The sequence below is a fragment of the Mastigoproctus giganteus genome, chromosome 1 (assembly GCF_048544385.1).
Source record: "Mastigoproctus giganteus isolate SK-2022 chromosome 1, ASM4854438v1, whole genome shotgun sequence".
NCBI classification, from domain to species: domain Eukaryota; kingdom Metazoa; phylum Arthropoda; class Arachnida; order Uropygi; family Thelyphonidae; genus Mastigoproctus; species Mastigoproctus giganteus.
In genome coordinates, this window is record NC_143575.1 from 255,000,490 (window position 1) to 255,024,111 (window position 23,622).

At 36.7% G+C, this 23,622-nt stretch overlaps 1 protein-coding gene across 1 annotated transcript in view; it reads left to right on the forward strand.

Annotated features, from left to right (window-relative positions):
* The window catches only part of Acadvl (Acyl-CoA dehydrogenase very long chain), a 136,460-nt gene that overhangs the window by 30,189 nt on the left and 82,649 nt on the right, over positions 1 to 23,622 (forward strand). Inside the window, exons 4-5 of the mRNA XM_090376974.1 lie at positions 13,411 to 13,475; positions 15,270 to 15,473. Of these exons, the coding sequence (XP_090233100.1) occupies positions 13,411 to 13,475; positions 15,270 to 15,473 (269 nt within the window). The remainder of the gene's footprint in view (positions 1 to 13,410; positions 13,476 to 15,269; positions 15,474 to 23,622) is intronic.

Genomic DNA, 23,622 nt, shown 5'->3' on the forward strand with positions numbered 1-23,622 from the left:
AAAAGTCAATCTCTGTCTGGAACTAAAGACAGAAATTACATGCAACTTTTAAATTATTTCAATGTTTATATTTTAATGTAACCTTACAACGTTTAGTAATGGAAAAGCACTATTTAAAGTTAACAGGTTTATTTTGCATTGTTTAAATGTCAGTTATTGTATTTTTCCACTTTAATTTTTAAAGAATATTAAGCAAAAATCAGTACTTGTAGTTACTCTATAACCAATATATGAATCCATTTCTAAAAGTTCTAGACGCCTCAATAGCCAGGTGGTCAGGATCAGCAGTGCGTAATACACGCTTCTTGATTAGACTGGGGTTCGAGCCAGTGACCAACAAATATGGAGGATGGAGAAAGGTCAGGGAATGACCACTGCATATCCCCGGAGCAATATGGCCTTAGTTGCCAATGCCCCTAAAAACCAAATAACAATAAAACATCTAAAAGCACCCCCCCCCCCCCCACACACACACACATTCTGGGATGTTTGTGCAACAACTTTCCCAATTGCTTATGCAGTTTTTCAATTAGATTGAAATCAAGATTGTTAGAAGTCTGTTGATAGAAAATGACAACAAAATATTGATTTAATGAATAAATATAAAAATTAACTTTTTTTTTTTTTTCCCTTTTTGTCTGATGGTATGTTACAAAATAATCTTGAAAAATGTTTACTTGATAAAAGTATCCCATTATTAGTAGGAATCAAATGATGCTCCAAAACCATAATGTACACACACACACACACACACACACACACACACACACACACACACACACACACACACACACATCTGCATCCATTATGCTTGTCACAAAGTGAAGCCTTCCCACCCTTGCTATTGATACAACCTCATCATTGTCTAGCTGCATAGGAACATGTGTTCCTTGAAGACAGAATGAAATTAATCACCTTTTTAGTGTTGTTTGACATATTGTTTGTATGTCACAGAAGTTAAACTTTGTTTTGTCTTAGAAACACTGTTTTACTGGTTGCTAAACCAATTGGTATGTTTTGTTTTGGGCCATTTCATCTATTTAGTTATGCTATTTTTCATCAGAAGAATAGTAAGTTTGGTTTGATTTGCTAAAATCATCTGCTAATATATTCCATGAAATGGAAACATACTACTCCATGGATAGGAAGTTTCTATTTCATGGAATATATTAGCAAATGATTTTAGCATGTATAGATGGTCTCATATTTTCACGTCATTGACTTCTGTGATAAGTTCAGCTCGCTGCTTATGATTTTTAAAAGGAAGTCTATAACAATCTTAATTGGTAGCAGATAAATTTTAAAAACCATTTATAAGTTAAAATTTGTTTATCTCCAGTTAATGAATTGGCTATGGGGTTGTGCTAGTTTTAAAAGTTGCATAAAATATGTGGAATTCAAAAAATGCAAGTTATATTCTGTTTTATGTGTAAAGTTTACTATACAGTTTTTGTATATGTGGTGAGTAGCTAGCTCAGAATAATCGCCTGAGAGGGCGTAAATTCAAATTGAGGAAAGACAGTTGTAGGATAGATGTGCGGAAGTTTGCCTTTAGCCAGCGGGTGGTTTATCGATTTATTTTTAATCCTCACATACATAAGTGAAAAAAAAGTAACCCCATTTTAATCATAAAAATCAGAAGAAATAATTTATAATTGTGAACTTTTTTGATACTACTTTTAATTGTCAATCTTTTCTGAATGCAACTTGAAAAATCCTTGTTTTTTTTATATTGAAAACATTTTTAATTATTTTTTAAATACACCCCCCCCCCAACAATCTATAGGCATGTTTTTGTAAGGTGTTTTCTAATGCCGCACATTTGAGTGTTATCTTCACTATCATCAAGCAAAACTTAAACAACAATTTAAAAGACCTCATCATTGGGGTCATAAATAGCATCATAAATAGCAGCCAGATGTGTAAACATCTTAAAAGTGAGTGTTGTATTTGGAAGATGCTGCATTCACTCATTAAGTCACACTCAGTGACTGAATGATACAGATTCTACCAATTTTAAGTTCTCGTTTTGTAATACTTAATAATTATATGCAAGAACAGAAATGATGAAAAAAATGATAATAATAAAAAAAAACTCCACTTCTAAGGTCATGAATAATCTAAAACAAGAAAATATTCTGATCTTTTGTTTGGTGAGTGAGTAAGTATTTTATTGCTGCAAGGCACTACATAGAGCATAAGTTCCCATTGAACAAATTTCATTAATTTGCTGTGTATTGTTTTTAAATTTGAAATTTTTTGTGGACAGGCTTCTGATATTTGCAGTATCAGTTTGCATGGTCCATAGTTGGGTACAAGTACAGAAGGAAGTTTGAAATATCACAGATTATCTCTTAAAATTGTCTTTGAAATATAACAAATTAAGACTTTATTATCCGCGATAATAAAGTCTTATCGCAGTGCTGAGTACGAGAGGATATTCAGCTGCTTTAAAAAAAAAAAAAAAACTTGGTTCAGATCTTTTTCTTTCTTATGAACTTTGGAAATGCTCCTGGTAGCCAAATGTAGATGACAGGACCTTTTATTATAAACAAAACTTTGACTCAACATTTTAATCAGTTGATTTGTCTAACAGATAATGCAAGCAGAAATCCACATATAGAAAAATCCTAGGTGTAGTAATTATTTGAAAGCATACCATACTTGTGGAAAATCTGTCTTAACATAAAATCCATTTGTTGTCGTTAAAATTTAATTTCAAATCCCAAGTCTGGATTTAAAGAAACTCCTTTTTTCCAATAATTTCTTGCTTTCCAAAAAAGTCAGAGGTCGGCAGCTGCCCTACCAACCCTACCTCATCTCTTCTCTTCCATCATGCAGTATGATTGATGACTTTTGAGGTTATGATGGACATCATGACAAGATCCAGTCTTCCTTAATTTTGAGGGTACAGCTCTAAAACAGTGTTTGCAGGCCGGCTGCTAGTTAGTACACTGGACCAAACCTATTGGTAACTCTTTAGGAGCATCCGGATCAGCTAGTGTATAATCTTGCTACCTCTACTCTGCCAGATAGTGACTGGAGGGAGTCCAAGTAGGGTGTACAGTGGTAGAGAGTGAAAAGGACCTGGGAGTAATTGTGCAGGCAGATATGAAGTTTTCTGAGCAGTGCTGACGGTCTGCAAGAGTAACTAATGATGTCTTGTCAATGCGGCAGTCATTGTCAAGGCCACGTTATGTCAAGGATCTCGGTATATTATTTAGACTAATGTTATTAGTGGAGTCCACCAGGGTTCAGTGTTGGGTCCATTCTTGTTTTCTGTATTCAAATGATATTGATGATGGTATATCAGGCTTAATGTCCAAGTTTGAAGACAATACAAAGGTCTGCAGGGTTGTTAATCACAGTACACTGCTGCAACAGGATCTACAAAAGTTGAGTAGATGGGCTGAGAGGTGGCAACTGAAGTTTAACATTGACAAATGTAAAGTACTGCATATGGGAAGCAGCAACCCCCAGAGTAATGTATCAACTGTGTGTTACTACACTGACAGTGATAGAGAATGAAAAGGACCTGGGAGTAATTGTGCAGGCAGATATGAAGTTTTCTGAGCAGTGCAGACGGTCTGCAAGAGTAGCTCATGGTGTCTTGTCAATGAGATACAAATTTTTCTAGCAAGGATAAGGAGGTGTTTATCCCCTTATATAAGGCAAGGGTCAGGCCACACGTTGAGTACTGTATACAAGTCTGGAGGCCTCATTTTAAGAAGGATGTAGAGCTGTTGGAACGAGTACAGGGAAGGGCAACAAGATTAGTCAATGGAACAAAGGGTTGCTCTTATGAAGAAAGGCTTAAGTTTTGCAAATTACACTGTCTGGAGACTAGGTACCTGCGAAGTGATCTGATTGAGGTGTAAAAAAGCCTTGAATGGTTTGAGCATGCTCAATGCTGACAGGATTCTTTCTCTTGCTCAGAATAATCGCCCGAGAGGGCGTAAATTCAAATTGAGGAAAGACAGTTGTAGGATAGATGTGCGGAAGTTTGCCTTTAGCCAGCGGGTGGTTTATTGCTGGAACAAACTTCCATCTGTCTTAAAAGTTGATAGCTTAAACAGATTCAAGGCAGAACTAGACAAACATTTGGAGCAAGTGGATGGGTGAAATGAGAAGGGGGTGGTTTTTTTTTTTTTTTTTTGGCTGATGCTATATAAGTTTGCTTTCTTGCATCATGTGCCCTTGCTAATGCTATTCTTACCATGTGTATGCCCTATCCACAAATTTCATTACTTCATACAGCATGCCCACCCCCCAAACTTTTTCTTACTATTGAATACAATGTGAATTGCCAAACTAAGAAAGTAAGCTTATCTGCGAAAACATTTAACCACCCAAATGCTTCCTAGTCCATTTCACAAATATATGTGGTCTTAGTTCTAATCTCAATGATGTCCATTTCCACTTGCAGTCTGCAAAACACCGTGTACTTTTTCTGACAGAATCTTAGTTATTGGTTGATTCAATCACTGCTCGGCTCAGTTGCCCAAATTATTCGCTGTATGATTCCTTTTGCCTCAAAGGTGGTACTTGTGCATATGTCCAATCCGATATTCCCTGTCAGAGAATTGGTAATTTGGAATCTTCTCTTTTTGATCTTCTCTACCTCATTCTGTCAAATTCATCTGTTGTTTCTACCCTTCTCCCAATTCTACTAATCACTTGGAACTCTTTGACTTCCTCTCTTTGCAACTTTACTTTCTCCAGTCCAACTTTCCTAACAGTGAAGTAATTTTCCTTGGTGATTTTAATGTTCACAACTCCAGCTGGCTTCCATTTTCTAGTTACACCAACCCAGCTGGTCAATTACAGAGGTTTTTGCAATTACTAATGACCTTGCACAAATTGTTCATTTACCTACAAGAATACCGGACAATCCTAATCATACAGCCAACACACTTGATCTTTTTCTCACAAACAACCCTTCTAAGTACACTGTCGAAGTGAGAGGTCCTTTAGGCATTTCAGATCACAACTTGGTGATTGTCTCTTCTCCAATGGAGCCTTTATCTCATGGCTATTCCAAACCTCGTGTTGTTTGGCATTACAATTATGCAAAATGGGATGAACTGTGAGATTTCTTTACTTCTTTTCCTTGGTTGGATTACTGTTTCAAAACTTCCGATGTCAACATTTGCTCAGATCTTGTCAGTGAAATTATTCTTGTAGGAATGGAATCCTTTATCCCACACTCCACTTTAAAATCTTGTCCTTTATCTAAACCTTAGTTTTCCAATAAATGTGCTAAGGCTGTTCAAGAGAAGAACGTTGCATATCGTAATTGGCTTATTTCCATTTCTTCAGTTTCGTTTTCTGCCTACACCAAAGCTTGAAACAATTGTAAAACAGTTATTAATCATTCAAAATTGAATTTTGAACAGGCTGAGTAGAAAATTTGCTTCTTGCCCTAATGGTAGCTGATGGTAGAAAAATGGTCTGGTCTCTTGGCAAAGCTATTGGCTGCAACTTTTGCTCATCTCTGCTCCCACCTCTGTCAAAACCAGATGGTTCTGTTGTCACTTCAGCCAAGGATAAAGCTTACCTCTAGTACCCCATTTTTCTTCCAACTCTTATATTAATGATCTTGGTAAAACATCTCCCACCATTCCCAACAAGCTCCATTCAATGCCTCCTGTGGTCTTCTGTCAAAAAGGATGTCAGAAGGATTTTGACAAATCTTGATACTAAGAAAGCTCCAAGTCCTGATGGTATTTCTCCACTTGTTCTCAAAACCTGTGCTTACTCCCGTTCTTTGCCACCTTTCTTCACTTTCTTATTCCAGAGGTGTTTTAACTTCTGCTCGGAAATTTCCAGTCAGTGGAAGAAGGTCATTATATCCAGCCAGTTCCTAAAATAGGGTGACAAATACCTCCCATCCAAATATTGTCCCATTGCAATTACTTGTACTCATTCTAAAGTAATGGAGAAATCAGTTAACTGCCAACTCTTGAACTACCTAGAAACCTTCCGTTTGATCAAAGATCGCCAGTATGGATTCCGTCAGTATCGATCCACTGGTGATATTCTGGCTTATGTTACCCATTTATGGACAAATTCAATGAAAAGTTCAGCGAAACACAAGCAGTTGCTCTTGACATCTCAAAGGCTTTTGATCATGTTTGGCATAAAGGTCTTCTAAACAAGCTTCCATCTTATGGTTTGCCAACTGTTTTTTTGTAATTGGTTATCCAGTTTTCTCTCTGATCACTCACTGAGGGTAATGGTAGATATCTCTCTGTCTTCTTACTTCTCTACTAATGCTGGTGTCCCCCACTCTTTTCCTCTTGTATATTAATGACCTTCTTCCATTGACTGGAAATCCTATTCAGAGTTTTGCCGATGATAGCACATTGCATTCCACTTTTCATTTTGAGAAACCTTACCTTGCTCAATCAGCTTCAACTTCTCGAAAATTTGCTACCAATTCCTTAAATGTTGATCTTCAGGTAATTCTCCGGTGGGGCAAAGCCAACTTAGTTGATTTCAATCCTTTTAAAACTCAGTCTTATCTTATATCTCGCAAAAAGGATTCTTCTGCTCGTATGCTTATCTTTGGTGACACTCTGGTTTCTAGGCAAAATGATATATATCTCTTTTGAGGATTACCCTGACTTCTAATCTCTCTCTCTCCCTCTCTCTTGGCACAAGCACATTACAAATATTGCTTCCTCTGTATCTAAAAAACTTGGTTTTCTCTTTCACTCTCGGCATTACTTTTCTTCCAAACAGCTGCTCACTCTGAAGAGGGCAATTAGGTTAATTAGTGATTCATCTCTAACAGAGTCTCTCCACTCGCTGTCTCACAGACATAATTTTTCCTGCTGCATGCTTTTCTACAAATACTTCCATGGGCACTGTTCCTCTGAATCGGCTTCTATAATTCCTGCTCTCTCTTTCAAAACAGTCCGAACACGTGCCGCCACCAGCCAACATCCATTTACTGTCCAACTTCAAATTCGCATAACCAACTTTTCATCTTCCTTGTTTATTCATTCAACTGCCATTTTCTGGAAAAACCTTCCTTCATATGTATATCCTGAAAATTAGTCTACAGGAGTTCAAGTCTAATGTCAACAAATGTCCTCTCTTGTCTTCTCAATCTCCAAACCAAGCACAGTACTAAGTACTATAGGTTCTAACATCCCTCATATTTGGGGTTTTCATTTAAAAAAATGCATTATCTGTTTTGCAGGATTTGGTTATTCAGTGAGAGATTATACAGTGAAGGCATTTCATTTTTGAATCAGTTAGCCTTAGGGGAATGATCATTGTTTTAAAGATAAATTGCTATACACTTTATTGGACAGAAATCATGGGATACTTACCTAGTAACAGGCAGGCCCACTTTTCACCTGGATAAGGGCAGTCACATGGCGAGGCAATGCGTCCACTAGTTCACGAAAGCGTTCCACAGTTATTTCCATCCATGCTTGCTGCACCGCTGTCCATAATTCCGTCACATTCCTGGGTGGAGGATCGAAAGCTCAAATGGACCTTTACACAGCATCCCAAAGATGCTCCACAGGGTTCATGTCTGGTAAATGGGGAGACTATTCTATGGTGGTAAAATCTGCGGAATGCTCTTTGAACCATGTTCTAGTCACCACGGCTCTGTGGGGAGGCTCATTGTCCTGCTGGAATAGTCCATTCCCTGTGAGTGCACGATGACCATGAAGGGGTGCAGATGGCAAGAACAGACATGTGTTTTTGTAAAGGGCAGCTTCTAGAACGTAGATTTAACTCCTATCTCTGTGAAGAACAGTAACAACTGGGCCAGATATCTGAGTAGTGTAGGTTTGTGTGTGTTATTTGTGTTGTGTTATGTTCTGGCCTCTTGGCTACCCAGAAGCATGTCACCTGAACAGATGATTCCGGGTAATCATCCACATCATGGAAGGTGGGCTAGTCCCAGTGGAGCTCGCACTGTCTCAATTCGAGACTCTGACCCACCTGATGTTGCCAAAAGGTGGGCCAGATTCCTCCGGGAGACCACTCCAGAGGAGAAAATAAAAAATAAAAACAAAGTTCCCATGATGTTATTTATAATTTAAAAAAAAAATAATAATAATAATAAAAGGTTCTCGTGGTGTATTAAAAAGAAACAAAAAAAAACAGAAAAATAAGAAACAAAAAAAAAAAAAAAGAGAGAGGAAAGAGAAAAAAAAAATTCTCATGGTGCATTTAAATATATAAAAAAAAAGAAAGAGAGAGAGTTAGTTTGTTGGTGGTTTCCAATCAGGAACTTCCACCAGGCAAAGACATCTGCAGTGAGGTTAGTAGAAGCATATGATACAAGAAAGAAAGCTTATGCAGCATCAGCCAAAAAAAAAAAATAAAAAATAATAATAATAATAAACTTACCCCCCCCCCCCCCCGTTCATTCGAAATACCTGTCCAGCTGAGCCTTAAATTTATTTACGCTATCAACAACAAGGGATTGAAGTCTGTTCCACCAACCAACTATCCGCTGGCTAAAGGCAAATTTCCACACATCTATCCTACATCTGTCTTTCCTCAATTTGAATTTATGTCCTCTCAGGTGATAATTCTGAGTAAGAGGAAGAATCCCATCAGCATTGAGCATGCTCAAACCATTCAAGGCTTTATACACCTCTATCAGATCACCTCGCCGGTGCCTAGTCTTCAGACACTGTAATTTGCAAAACTTAAGCCTTTCTTTGTAAGAGCAACCTTTTGTTCCATTCACTAATCTTGTTGCCCTTCTCTGTACTCGTTCCAGCAGCTCTACATCCTTCTTGAAATGAGGCCTCCAGACCTGTATACAGTACTCAAGGGGTGGCCTGACCATTGCTTTATACAAGGGAATAATCACCTCCTTATCTCTTCTAGAAAAATTCCTGTATATCATTGACAAGACACCATGAGCTACTCTTGCAGACAGTCTGCACTGCTCAGAGAACTTCATATCTGCCTGCACAATTACCCCCAGGTCTTTTTCATTCTCTACCACTGTCAGTGTAGTACCACAGAGTTGATACGTTGCTCTGGAGTTGCTGTTTCCCATATGTAGTACTTTACATTTGTCAATGTTAAACTTCAGTTGCCACCTCTCAACCTTTCCAGATCCTGTTGCAGCTGCATAGCATCAGTAGTGTCCTTAACAACCCTGCCAACCTTTGTATCGTCTGCAAACTTGGACATTAAGCTTGATATACCATCATGAATATTATTTATAAATACAGAAAACAATAATGGACCCAACACTGAACCCTGAGGGACTCCACTAATAACATTAGTCCACAATGAACAGTGTCCATTGATTACCACTCTCTGTCTTCTCCCCCTCACCACCTCTTTATCCATAGCAGCAATTTGCCTCCGATGCCACACTGCTCCAATTTGTGCAGCAGTCTTCCATGTGCAACAGGATCAAAAGCCTTTCTAAGATCCAAGTATATAATATCAAAGTTATTCCCTGCATCCAGCTCTTCTGTGACTGCATCATAGTATGCAATCAAATTGGTCAGGCGAGACTTCCCCTTAACAAAACCATGCTGTGTCCGAGCTATAACTGAAGTCATGTCTAGATGATCCTGCAGTGCTTCTTTAACCAGTGCCTCCATTAATTTTCCTAGAACAGAAGTTAAACATGCAGGTCTATAATTACCTGTGTCAGCCTTTGATCCTCCTTTGTGAATTGGGAACACATTTGCACATCTCCAGTCTATGGGTACCTCCCCTGAGTCCAAGGAAGCTCTCCTAATTATGGCTAAGGGTTTGCTTACTTCCTTTGTCTCCTTTAATATAACTGGATAGATCCCATCCACCCCAGGTGCCTTTCTTGTGTTTATCTTCAACAATTTCTCCTCCACTTTACTCTCAGTTATTACAAGATTATATAGCTTACTGCCAGGGTGGAATACACCTCTGGCATTCCCCTCGCTGAATAACTCCTCATGCGTGAATGTCGATGCAAAATATTCATTTAGTTTGTTAGCTAACTGAGCAGGATCATTAACAGTTGAACCATCGATATCAAGTGGACCAATCTGATTCATCCCCTTCCTTCTAGAGTTTCTATAAGTAAAGAACTCTTTGCTGTTTTTCTTTGCATCCTTTGCCAAAGATTTCTCATAATCTGCCTTTGCCTGCCTAACCTCCTATGTGACTTGGTTACAGACCAGCTTATATCTATCATAGGCTTCTGTGTCACGTGTTAATTTATATGCAACCCATGCATTTTTCTTCTCTGCCATGTGTCTCATTAGTTCATCTGACATCCATTTAGGCCTAAACCTTGAACAACATTTCTTAGTTGGTATGTAAAGCCTAATAGCTTTCAAGATAAGTTCTTTGAATGCTTCCCATTTTGAATTTTCTGTTGGTAACATCATCAGTTGGTCCCACTGTATAGAATTTAAATACTGTCTCAGACCATCGTAGTCTCCTTTACTAAAGCAATAACCCTTCCCTTTACCCCCTGATGGTAGTTACCTCTTTGAGTAAATCCCACTTCAGCACACTGTGATCACTGCCACCTAGTGTTCCTTTATCTGCAGATTCTTAATGCATGAAGAATCACTGCTGATAATCAAATCAAGAGTATTACTCCCTCTAGTTGCCTTCCGAACATGCTGATGTAGAAAACAATCACACAATAAATCCACAAAAGCCTTGCTAGTGTGTGAGTGACCAGCCCACAAATTCCAGTCAATATCTGGGAAATTAAAATCCCCCATTATAAGACTCTCTGATTTACTGGCCCACTCTATTTCCCTGTTCAGTTTCTTATTATACTCATCAGAGTCATTAGGCCTATAGCACACTCCTACTCTCAATTTTGATCTCCCAATGCTTATGTCACACCAAACTGACTCAACATTGCACTGTCCAGTGATGTCGACTGGCTTCACTTCCTTGGTTTTTATGTGTTTCTTAACTAATAGCATAACCGCTCCTCCCTTCCTATCCTGTCTATCCTTTCTGTAGATGTACTCCCCAAATTCCAGTTCTGCATTCCATATATCTGTGTGATGCCACGTCTTTGATATCCCAACAATATCCGCCTTTGATGCTTTGAGCAATACCTCAAATTCATCAAATTTATTTACCAAACTCGTAGCATTGGTGTACACACAAGTATACATGCACCTGTTCCTATTCTTAGCTACCCTAACACAACCCATGTGTTTACTTGTACCGCAATGACTCCCAGCAGTCTCTGAAATATCCCACATCTTGTTTTCCAGGCTTCTGCTCATTCCAGTAGAAGCAGTGCAAAAATCACTTTCACCTCTGCCAGTGGCTACTGTTAATCTATTAGTCCTTGTACCCCCCCAAGCTAGCAGTTTTCCGACCCACCTAACGCTGCCTCGACAGCATCAGCAAATATTCTTGCACCCTTTCTATTTATGTGTATCCCATCCCTGTAGAAGCAGTCTGTCCTGCTAACAAGTACAGACCAGGCTGAAAAAAATTCTACCTCCTTGAGCCTTGCACAGTCTTTCCAGGGCCGAATTGATCGACAAGGCTCTCATCATATACTCCCTCCTATCGTGTCTGGGCAGAATTGCAGACACTTTCAAATTCAACCCTAATTCACGGCTTTTTTTCAACAGTGACCTGTACTTGTTAAGTAATTCTGCCGGTCTCCTACTCTTAATATCATTAGTGCCAACGTGTACAACTATATCAACTTTTGTGCCCTTAAAAGATATCTGCTCTACAATGTCATCAACCTTTGCCCCTGGTCCTGTTCCACCTATCCTTTTTACAAAGCATGTTCCCCGTTTCCATGACAGTAGTCGCCAACAACTACTAGTTCCTGTGGGACCAGCGCATTCTGCCTTGGGGGTTGCCGCTGTGTTGCATGATGACAAAGTGCAAGCTCTGGTGTTGATATGGGCAGCTGAGAGCTTGATGGGCCCCTCAATTTAGATCCTTCGATGCATGCACCGTCCTTCAAGCTCTCATATAGGCCCATAACAACGCTGAGTTGTTGCCTGATTTCCTTACACTTCTTACATCGCGAACACACAAAGACATCCCCCATGGCAATATCATGTCCCATACCCAATTGCTCCAGAAACATCATGCAAGCAGTGCATTTTAAAAGGCTGTGATTCAGAGGGCAACTGCCCCCCCCTCAGTTCTCACCTGAGCCACAGCACTGTATGTGCATTTCGTATCTCCTACCAAGTTTTAGTTTCATTGTATATTTTTAAAATATACATTCTTCCTGATATGAATTCCATATCTCCTGTAAAGTTTAACATTCTTATTGATACAACAAAATGCCGGCAGAAGTCAGCTGCGGTTTTTACGCAATTACAGGGGCCCAAATAAAGAACAAATACACCAAGTTAATCAGGAAATTGCAAACAAATCTACACCACTAATTTTAAATCAGAAGTAAGAGAAAAACAATTTCAAATCAATAAATAAAATTTCCACTTAGCGGCTCCCAAAAAAATGTGTAGTCCGTTGCCTCATCATTAGAAACTTCAAGTTGTTTATCCATTGCTAGTGGAAAATAAACCAAGCAAGATTTTTAAGAAGTTTGGAGAAATATTTATTCCTTCATAGGCCAGCCAGCTGGTTTTGAACTGCTTAGTTAATACAATGGTCTTAAAGTTCACAGCCATACAAACTTAGCCTTCCCAGTGAACATTGCTTTCAAACAAATGGCCTCACCAAAACATAAGTTGCACATATGTTTAAAAGATGACACTAACATGGCAGCCAGTTTATAGCTATACTATATTATTTACAGAAAAACTCAGAGCTTTCTTAGCTTTCATAGTTTGAAAAGAAGTTGCCATTGATACCTTTCAAAATCTCATCTCGTAGCTAATTCCACCACTGGATTTTCAGATGCTCTACTTGAGCCATCTGCTATTGAAGAATTATACAGTGGGGTGGTAATATTATACTTCTCTTTTTAGATACATTTTACTTATTAACAGCGCAGCAGAAGGCAGCTTGCCATGATAGCCTTACAGTTTGAGAGATTCATGCCTTTTCATATGGTATTAATCTCTCAGGTAATGTTGCATTTTTGCTCATCAGGTAATGTTGCATTTGCAGTTGTCACTTTACAATTTTTTTCTAATTTGAAATACTGTAATCAGGTTCAAGTTTGCTATTTTCATTAGTGAGCACTTAAGTTCAGATCAAATTTGTATTTAAACAAATATAATATGCACGAATAATTTAGTATCAATTTTTTTTAAAATTGATACTAAAACATTACATCCTTGTTTTATAGAATAGACAGCTGTAAAACAAGAATGCAAATACAACTGTTGATATCCAGTAAAATTTCAACATATGATACTAATATCTTTTATGGTTTTTGCATATTATAGTTTTGTTCATTAATACTTAAATTTCAGTTTATCTTTGTTCTTATTTAAGTCACATTTTTAATTATAGTGCTCACTGTGGAACAGAAAGAAACCTTAAGGATGTTGTTGAATCCTGTAAAAAAATTTTTTTTGGTAAGTTAATCACCATATATGCTGCCTTAGTTAAGTTTATTGATTAGATTTTTTTTTAAGCTTATTAAAATATACATAGTTCTTTAATTCTTAAGATTCTTTAAATTATTTTAATTGCTTGTTAATTTTTATTAGTTATCTGGGATATCCTTGGAAATCAATATGTCATGGATTATTTAGATCGAAGGTTGGCAACCTATGGCACATGTGCCAAAGGTGGCACACAAAGCTGTTTCTTTTAATTATAATTATCAGAACTATACATTTCTGTGAAAATTATCATTAGAGACAAAACATGACCACATTTAATTTCAAAGTAACATCCTCTTAATGTATTAAAAAAAAAAAAAAAAAAAAAAAGCACTAGCCTTGTTTAAATTTATTTACCCCAGTCTTAGCCATTATGCAGATCTTCTACTAATGGAAGAAAATAACTTTTGTAATGGAAGAAGACACCCTGGCCCTGAGTGCCATGCAATTAGTGATGCAAGTATTCTAAAATCTATAAATCAGTGATTGTATATCATGTGTATTTTCTTTTGTTCATTTTGAAGTTCTAATAGTTTACACCTATACATACTTGCAGTACAGTTCTAACTGTGCAGTAAAGGAAGTTACTTTACCGATTTAAAGGAAGGAAAGCTGCCTTCTTTTATTTCTTTTTGTTCATTATTTTTTTACCCCCCCACAATATGGTGGTACACTGCTCTTGCCTCCTGTGGCAGGGCCAGTAACCTGGAAGGAAGAAATAATCCTTTCAGGGTGAAAAGGAGAAACAGCGGATTTAACAAATCAAACCATCTCTCAATTCCTCCTGATTTTCCACTCTTTAAAAACTTTCTCTCTTTGTCATACAAAGGCGTCTAAAATATATAGCTGGAACACCAAAAAATGATTTACCATTTGAAATCAGGTAACCTACTTATAGAAACTACAAATCACCAACATTCAAAGGTACTTCTAAAAACCATAGTTTTTGGTGGGATTTTCATTAAAGTTACTGGTCATTGTGGAATGGGACCTCCTAAACAGCTTTAAAGAAGAAATTTTACAAGAATTACAAAACCAAAATGTCATGCGAGCCAAATGAATCCTTATTGAAAGAAAATGGGAAAAAAAAAAAGATGGAAAACTGACATCAACCTGTATAATAATGCTTACTTTTGACACTTTGACTACTAAATATCAGTGAAAGCAAGATACCTGAACTGCCAGGTAAAGCCATGCAACGCCCAATCTAATAAGATGCTTCAGGTGTCAAAAGTATGGCACTTCCCAAAAAGTATGCAGAAGGATAGCTGTTTGTGCCACTTGTAGCTCAAAAGAACATTCTGATAACAACGAATGCAATACATAATTTCCTCAATGCCCAAATTGCAAAGGAGACTACCCTGCAGTATGTGGAAAAGAGAGAAGTAAATTCTGAAATATAAAACTGAACATAAGGCCAAGAAGCTAAAAACTCTGATACTTTTACCCCCCCCCCACAATATGAACGTAAAGAGCAGTAATGGCAATACAGAATACAAAAGCAACTGGAACGCAAGCTGAAATATCAGTTCCCCAACATCTCAATAGTGGACTAGGTGGGAGCACTCCTCTTGCATGCACAAATTTTAAGATGTGTAAATGTTTTTTAAGAATGGTAAAAATACAACCTATCAGTCCTCGTGTTATAGAATAAGAAAATCTTTATTTTGCTTGTAAAATTGTTCCTTTTTCATTGGGGATTATTTTCTGTTAATATATGAAAAAACATGTAATGAGTTTTAAAAAATACTATTTTTTTTTAAGGAAGTAAATGATGCAGCAAAAAATGATGCAATGGAGACAATTGAAGAAAATATAATGAATAGTCTTAAAGATCTGGGTGCTTTTGGCCTTCAAGTTCCAGAAAAGTATGGTGGTTTAGGACTTAGCAATACTCAATATGCATTACTTGTAGAACAAGTAGGAAGAAAGGATCTAGCTGTTGGAATAGTATTAGGAGCTCATCAGGTAATGTTGCATTTGCAGTTGTCACTTTACAATTTTTTTCTAATTTGAAATACTGTAATCAGGTTCAAGTTTGCTATTTTCATTAGTGAGCACTTAAGTTCAGATCAAATTTGTATTTAAACAAATATAATATGTACGAATAATTTAGTATCAATTTTTTTAAAATATGGACCTTGTCTATATATGCATTTCCCCCTCCCCCATTGATTATATACAGGTAGTTCCCGACTTTACGAGTTAATTTGTTCCCAGCACGTACTCATAAAGCAAAAACTGGTAAAGTGGGAATGCATTTCTCATAGACGTAATGTTAAAAACAGGAGTTATGTTCTCAGCAATGAAATTTAACCCTAGTAATGTTAAATAAAGGTCAACAAAACAGTAGTTTATGCTTAAACAATGATTAACATATCCAAAGAATTGAAAACATAGTTTTAATAACAAAATTATTTATGTTCATTTTTTGCTTCAAATATTTTTCTTTATCCTTTAAAATTGTGCACACAGTTGAAGTGCTCAGGTAATATTTTGCACAAAGATCTTTAACAGTCATTCCGGCTGCATGTTTGCTTATGATCTCATTTTGTTTCCAGTGTTTATTCCTCTTCGCTAATTTTTTTTATTAACATCATTCTCCGTAGTATTACTTTGTTTTGACATAGTGTACAGTATTAACTGGTTTAAATAAATAAATAAAATAAAACAAAAAAAATTGCTTTATGTTTATGTAAGGCAGTGAGAGAAGCTATCTGCCTGAGCAAACAAACACACACACACAATAGTACTGTATTGTATAGCTACATGCATGATTTGAAATGCCATATTTATGAATTTTTAGCATTTATTTATTGTAATTAATATTCATATTTTTGATTTTGTTGATACTTGAAAAAAAGAACTCGTAAACCCAGGAACTCATAAAGCAAGAACCGTTGGCGCCTCCGTAGTCAGGTGGGCAGTAGCACCAGGGCGTAACACACGCTTCTTGATAAGACCGGGGTTCGAGCCCGTGCCCACCAAATACGGAGGATGCGGAAAGGTCGGGGAATGACCACCGCATATCCCCGGAGCAATATGGCCTTAGTTGCTAATGCTCCTAAAAATCAAATAACAACAACAGCAAGAACCGCCTGTAGTTACAAAAAAACTACTCTGAAGTTCTGTTTTGAAAATTTCTTGATTAGGTTTACTGTTGCTGCCTTGATCTCTCTTTCAGAAAATAATCATTCCTTGAATGAGTTTTGTAGTTTGGGGGAGGTGTAAAAATCGCACAATGCAAGGGTACTATATAATTTTTATTTTATTTTTTTGAAAACCTCAAACATGAAAGGTGTTAGAACCTATAGTACTTAGTACCGTGCATGGGTTGAAAGTTGAAAAGATGAAAGAAGATACAGGCTGACATTAGACGTGAATGAATTAATGATTAATTTTCAGGAAATAAGTATGAAGGAAGGTTGTTCCAGAGAGAGAGAGAGAGAGAGATGTTTTCTTTTTAAATGCAGAGGAAGCAATATTTGTAATGTGCTTATGTCAAGAAAGATTAGAAAGCAGGGTAATCCCCAATAAAGATATATGATCTTGCCTAGAAATCAGAGTGTTATTGAAGATAAGCATAGGAGCAGAAGAATTCTTTTTGTGAGTTATAAGAAAGGACTGAGTTTTAGAAGAACTAAGTTATCTTTGACTCACTGGAGAATTACCTGGAGATCAGTATTTAAGGAATTGGTAGTAGATATATTTAAGAAGTTGAAGCTGTTTGTGTGGGGCAAGGTTTCTCAAACTGGAATGTGGAATGCAATGTGCTGTCATTGGTAAAACTATGGATAGGATTTCTGGTCAATGGAAGAAAGTTGTTAATATACAAGACGAAAAGAGTGGGAGAAAGAACTGAACTTGGGGAGCACCAGCATTAGTGGAGAAGTTGGAAGACAGAAAGCCATCCACCATCATCTGCAGTGAGTTGTCAGGGAGAAAACTGGATATCCAATTACAAAAAACCAGTTGACAAACCATAAGATGGAAGCTTATTTAGAAGACCTTTATGTCAAACACAATCAAAAGCCTTTGAAATATCAAGAACAACTTCTTGAGTTTCACCAAACTTGTCCATTGAATTTATCCATAGGTGGGCAGCATAAGCCAGAATATCACCAGTGGATCAATATTGGCCGAATCCATACTGGCAATCATTGATCAGATGGAAGGTTTCTAATAGTTTAAAGAGTTGGCAGTTAATTGATTTCTCCATTACTTTAGAAAGAGTAGAAGTAAGTGCAGTGGGATGATACTTGAATGGGAGGGATTTGTCACCCTTTTTAGGAACTGGCTTGATATGAGCAAATTTCCAAGCAGAAGGGGTAATGCCTTTGGAATAAGAAAGCAAAAAAAGGTGACACAGAACAAGAGTAATTTCGGGCACACAGTGTGTGGTTGTTGGAACAGACTTTCATGTGGTGTTGGGGAAGTGGATGGGTTGAATAAATTCAAGAAAGAACTGGACAAATTCTTAGAAGGTACAGATGGGTGAACTGTGTAGTTTTTTTTTTTTTTTTTTTGCTGATTCTATATAAGCTTGCTGTCTTGCATCATTTACTACTACTAATAATTCTTATTTGATTCTTGATTGTGCATACATTTGTATGTGCCTTTATTTAATCCATGTAACCTTTTATCAACCTTTCAAAATGCACAATGGGACTGTTATACTGTTATGCACTTTAAAAAAATTTGGTTCAGTTTTGCCAATAGAACTTAAATGAATTGCATCTGGAATTCAATCAGGTATAGATTATTGAATTCACTGTTGTCCTTTGATTTTTGTAACATTGTTGCATAATAAAAAAAATAAAAGGGAATTAATCTTTATCTCACTAATGATTATCACTAGAGTAACCTACATAAAGACAGTGACAGAGTTATGGACCCCCCCCACCCACCCCACAACTGTTGGGGCACTGTTGGAGGGATTTGGGGGTGCAATGCAATGCTAATAGGGTTTGTAAGAGCACTAGTTTTTAAAGCTGGTGGGGTGCCACAGACTGTTCTAGATTAGGAGAAGAGATATATAAGACAGACCGTCGTGCGGGAACAGTTCAGTTCAGTTTTGAATAGTGAAAAGTTATATTCTTTGTATGCCGCGTTTTTATGCAAACGAGTTTTTCCTCATTGGTTTCCTCTTTCAGTGTGAATTTATGCAAATATTACTAGCTGTTATTATTGACTATTGTGAACAGTTATCTGTTAGTTTATATATAATCATGGACATTTAACATCAGTAATTTATTATTGCTTATGCAATTATTATTATATAATATTGTGCATAGAAAAAACTTGTTCACCCAATAAGAAAATGTCAGATAAAAAGAAACTCAGTGGGGCAGAGTTTCGCAAGTGAAAAAAAGAAAAAGATGAACAAGCTGCAAAACTTCCAAAAATTAGCAGGTTTTTTGTAAAAGAAAAAAAAAAAAAAAAGACATCAGTGGATCTTCAGAAAGATTAACAACTGCCATTACTCTTGAAACCAAGACCAATTCACTTGATACCACTGTTTCTACTGCACCAACCACAACTGCACACTCATTTGACACTTCTGCTAAAACAACTACCATCACATCAGCAAGTTTTTTTCAGTGATGGCAACAGTATTAACGTTCCAGGCTCATCCGCTACACTTGCACAAGTTCAATTTCAAGGGGAACCAGCTGAGAAGGAAGAAGTAAAAGAATGTTTACATGTTGTAGCAAATGAAAAATATCTGAGTGATCGAGGAGACTATCATAAAAACCTAGAAAATTCAAGAATAAAAAAATTCATCATAGAATGTGTTGTCAACATCATGTTGACCGAGAGGCCCTTTCCCTGCTGACGAAACTAGTGAGAGACATTAATTTAGTGATTACTACTACACAATTAAATCTAAAGCTGGAATAGAGCTTTAAAGAACCTGGCTCTATTACTCTCCGAAGCTGAATCGATGTTATTGTGAACCTTGCTGGTTGTTCGCTGACAGGAGAAAGTTGAGTTCTTTTTTTTTTTTTTTTTCTTTGTTAGTTGTTGGCACATCAGCTTCTGTGGCCATAATGCACCTCCCAAAGTTTTTGCACTACTCTGACCGCAACCCAAAGGTTACGGGATTCGAACCCGCGACCTTTGGGTTGCCAGGCAGGCACTTTACCACCCGGCTAGCCCGGTTGGCTGAGTTCTTGTGCTTGGATTGATGGTATAAATGCCTGGAAAGGTCTGAGTAAGAAAATAAATACGCATGAATTATCAACATTGCACCTAGAGTCATGTGCAGTCTACGATCCTTGGAAAAGAGGGGACACAGTTAAGTGATGCACTAGAGTCCCAAATAAGAAGAGAGGCAAACTTTCGGAGGCAAGTTCTTCATCGTTTAATAAATGTGTCCTTTTTTTCTTGCTCATCAAAATTTGGCATTTAGAGGTCACACGGAATATGTTGGAGGTGAAGAAGTGAAAGGAGGCAACTTTTTGTCTTTGATTGGACTTTTAGCAGTGTATGACTCAGTACTGAAGGAGTTCATAGAAAAACCCAAAGGAGAAATCAAATACTTGAGTCATGATGTGCAGAACAAGCTCACTAATCTCATTTTGGAACGTGTTAAAAAAACATTGTTGGATGAGCTCAAAGACTCTTCATTTTTTTTTTTCAATAGTACTTGACACCACTCCAGATATTACCAAAGTTGACCAGTTAAGCATTGTTTTCTGGTATGTTAAAGTTATGGTTGATCAGAAGGGAAATCTAGTTGACCTGAAAGTAAAGGAATCGTTTCTGGGTTCTTTCCCTGTGTGTGACCATTCAGCATCTGGACTAAAAGATAATATTAATTTTTTTGAAAAACATGGTATAAACCTGAAAAAGTGGCAGGTATGGCAGGTACAGTCTGTCCTCGTATAGCACAATAGTTGTGTTCCTAGAAACCCTCGTGCAATGCAAAATCGTGCAATATAAACAACAGGCCCTATGGGAAAAGTGGGGTTAGGTGCCGATCACCCAAGATTGAACACACATTTGGAACCAAAACATTACCAAACACAATAAATAATCATGTAATTTTAATCGTTATAAAATACGTAAGTATTTTATAACGATTAAAATACGTAATAAATATAATATTTTTTATTTTTATTATAATATAATAAATAAATAAATATTTATTTTTTATTATTTATTTAAATAATAAAAATTTATTAATAAAATAGTAAAAAATTATTATATTAAATAAAATAGTCGTAATAAAATACGTATTTTATTACGACTATTACGTAATAAAATATTGCTAATGCTTTTGCTTCTATCGTAAGCAAACTTGTTTTTTGTTTGATTTTCTATCCAAACAGATGACAGGCGTTCCATCTCTTCCAATTCTTTGTCTTGATCTAATGGATTTTAATTACACTTTGAGTTGTTCCCACTATGAAAGTTGTTTTTATTTTCTCTGCATTCTTTCTAATTCTCGGCGTTGCCTCATTTAGGCCTGTAGCACGTGCAATATCACATGGTCTTTCATTTCGCTCAAAGCGTTTAACAATTACATTTTTTTTTTTCTCTTTTGACAGAAGCGGACTGGCCATAAGCCTTACCGGGAAATCCCGGTGGTGGGCCGGAGGCCTGTGTGATTTTGGCCATAAACCGTACTATGAGGCCACTATAAATTTTCCCGGGTAAGAATTTTTGATCCAGTCCGCCTCTGTTTATCGATATTGCTTTTCTTTTTTCTCTCTGAATCTGCAGTGTCTTCACAGGACGCTTCCTTTTCACACCTTTTAAGTATTTTACACATTTTTAGGGAATAAAGCACAATTACAAAACGAGGAGGCACGCTTGATACACATAAACAAAGCTGCGCGTGTGTAGCAACTGAATAAACAACACCGTAAAGGCAGAGATAACACCTCACATTTTACTAAAGCACATTCCTAGGGATTACTACCATAAAACAATAAAAACAATTTCCAGTTGCGTTTCTGCCAGTGGAATCTGTTATAAACTGGTAGTAAACTCGATCTAATTGCATTCGTGATAATACCGATAGCTGGAATTGTGTTGGTTGTTATGGTGAAATGTGTTTCCCCTTCACTGATATAAAAAACATAAATACATTTTCAGAATCTTCTCTTCATTCCTATCGTGTTGCGTTCGGTTGGGGTGATTCTGCGTTCGACTGCCATTTCTTGTAAACACAAAGGGGAATCGTGCATAAGCGAATTCGGTCGTGTTATATAAGATATCGTTCCCCTATTTATAAATTGTGTATGATCGAATTCGTGTAATGTAAACATGTGTTATACGAGGACCGACTGTACTTACAACGGACTACAAGCACAAATTTTTCAGCTAGAGGAAAGCGCAAAATTTGTTCATTGTGCAGCTCACAATATCAATCTCGTCGTGAATGATGCTGTAAAAGGGGTTCCTGAAGTCACGCCTTTTTTTTTTTTACACCCTGGAGTGTTTCTACAACTTTTTTTCATGAAAATGATATTCCTTCACGGAACCTCAAACAGTTGTGCCGAACAAGATGGACTTCAAGAAACGAAGCTTTGACAATGGTTTGATTTAGGTACAAAGATGTCATAAAATCATTTACAGAAATTATTTTAAAATCAAAAAACCATGAAGAAGAAGGGGGGGTGCAGCCAAACCAATCTCCGCCTCTGCATAAAGAAGTTGTATAGCCTACAGTGTGACTCTAGTGCAGTGCTTCTCAAACTTTTTTGGATCACCCCCCCCCCCCCTAAAAAAAAAAAAAAAGCCCTCGCCAGGACTTTTTTTTTTTTAGCCCACCAATATAAAGGAAGCTAAATAACTGAAATGAATATTTGTCTGTTTGCCTCCAAAAACGTAAATGTAGCCCTGCATGTATGTGTGTGAATTATAAAGAAAACTATTTACTGCACTTTATTCCTTCTTTGTAAAAAAATTACAACTACATAAATAAAGTCAGTTATAGTCACTTAAATTAAGTCATAAAAATTAAAGTTAATTACATAAGTAAGTCATGATATTAATGGAAATAGTTAATTATATTTTAATGTTTAATGCGATGGATGAGCTTGGTGGAGATTTATTAGCTTATCAATATTAGGTTTAATATCCGTAAGTAGAAGTTGCAGATTGCCACGTTTAACAACATCCAGACAATTTCTTTGTTTTGTCAGCAATTGAGATACAGCACTGAAACCGGTTTCAACTAGATATGATGTTGGAAAAGAAATAAGTAATTTTTTTTTACAATTCCCCACAATGCAGGATAATGGTCAGGGATTTTCTTTTGTAACCAAAATTCCTGATATGAATTTTGAAATTTTGGCTTCAGTTCAACTTCATTTTGTAACTCAATCAATTCTTCTACAAAACATTCACCATCGTCATTATTTAAAAAAGGATTTATAACCCAATCTGGAATTTTCAAATTAAGGAGATCTTCGAACCTTTCCTGCATATCTCTGTGCAACATTTCTAGATGATTACAAAAAGTTAGTTTCATCGGCTATTTTTTTTCTTTTTTTCTCCATTTCCAACAGATTTGGAAATAGATACAATTTGCTTCGTCCTACATTGCGCATAAAAAGCTTTAATTTTGAAATAAATGCTGAAATTTGAGTTTTTGCCTTAATAAGAGTTACGTCCTGTCTTTGTAAATGTAAGTTCATTGAGTTGAATCTAGTAAATAAATCTGCAAGATAAGCAATATCAGTTCTCATTTTCTTGAGGTCATTACTAAGGTCGTTGTTCCTATCTTCAAAAAACTCAACAACAGTATCAAAGAGATTCATAAAATCTGTTGAGACAGTTGCCTTTTGACAGCCACCGAACCTTGAAGTGAAGTATCAATCGTTCAAAATCTTCACTGTTTTGATCACAAAGCTTTCGAAATATACAATCATTCAAAGAATGTGCTTTAATTTTGTTTATAGCAGTAATAACAGTTTGTAGAGAATTGTGCAGTTGATCACCAAGTTTTTTCGCAACTAAATGCTGACTGTGAATGACACAATGAACAGTAATAATATTTGGCACAGCATGTTTTTAAATAAGCCATAAAACCCTTGTAACGGCCAATCATTGATGGTGCTCCATCTGCCCCCTTTCATGCCTAATGCCTCTAGGGGGCAAAATT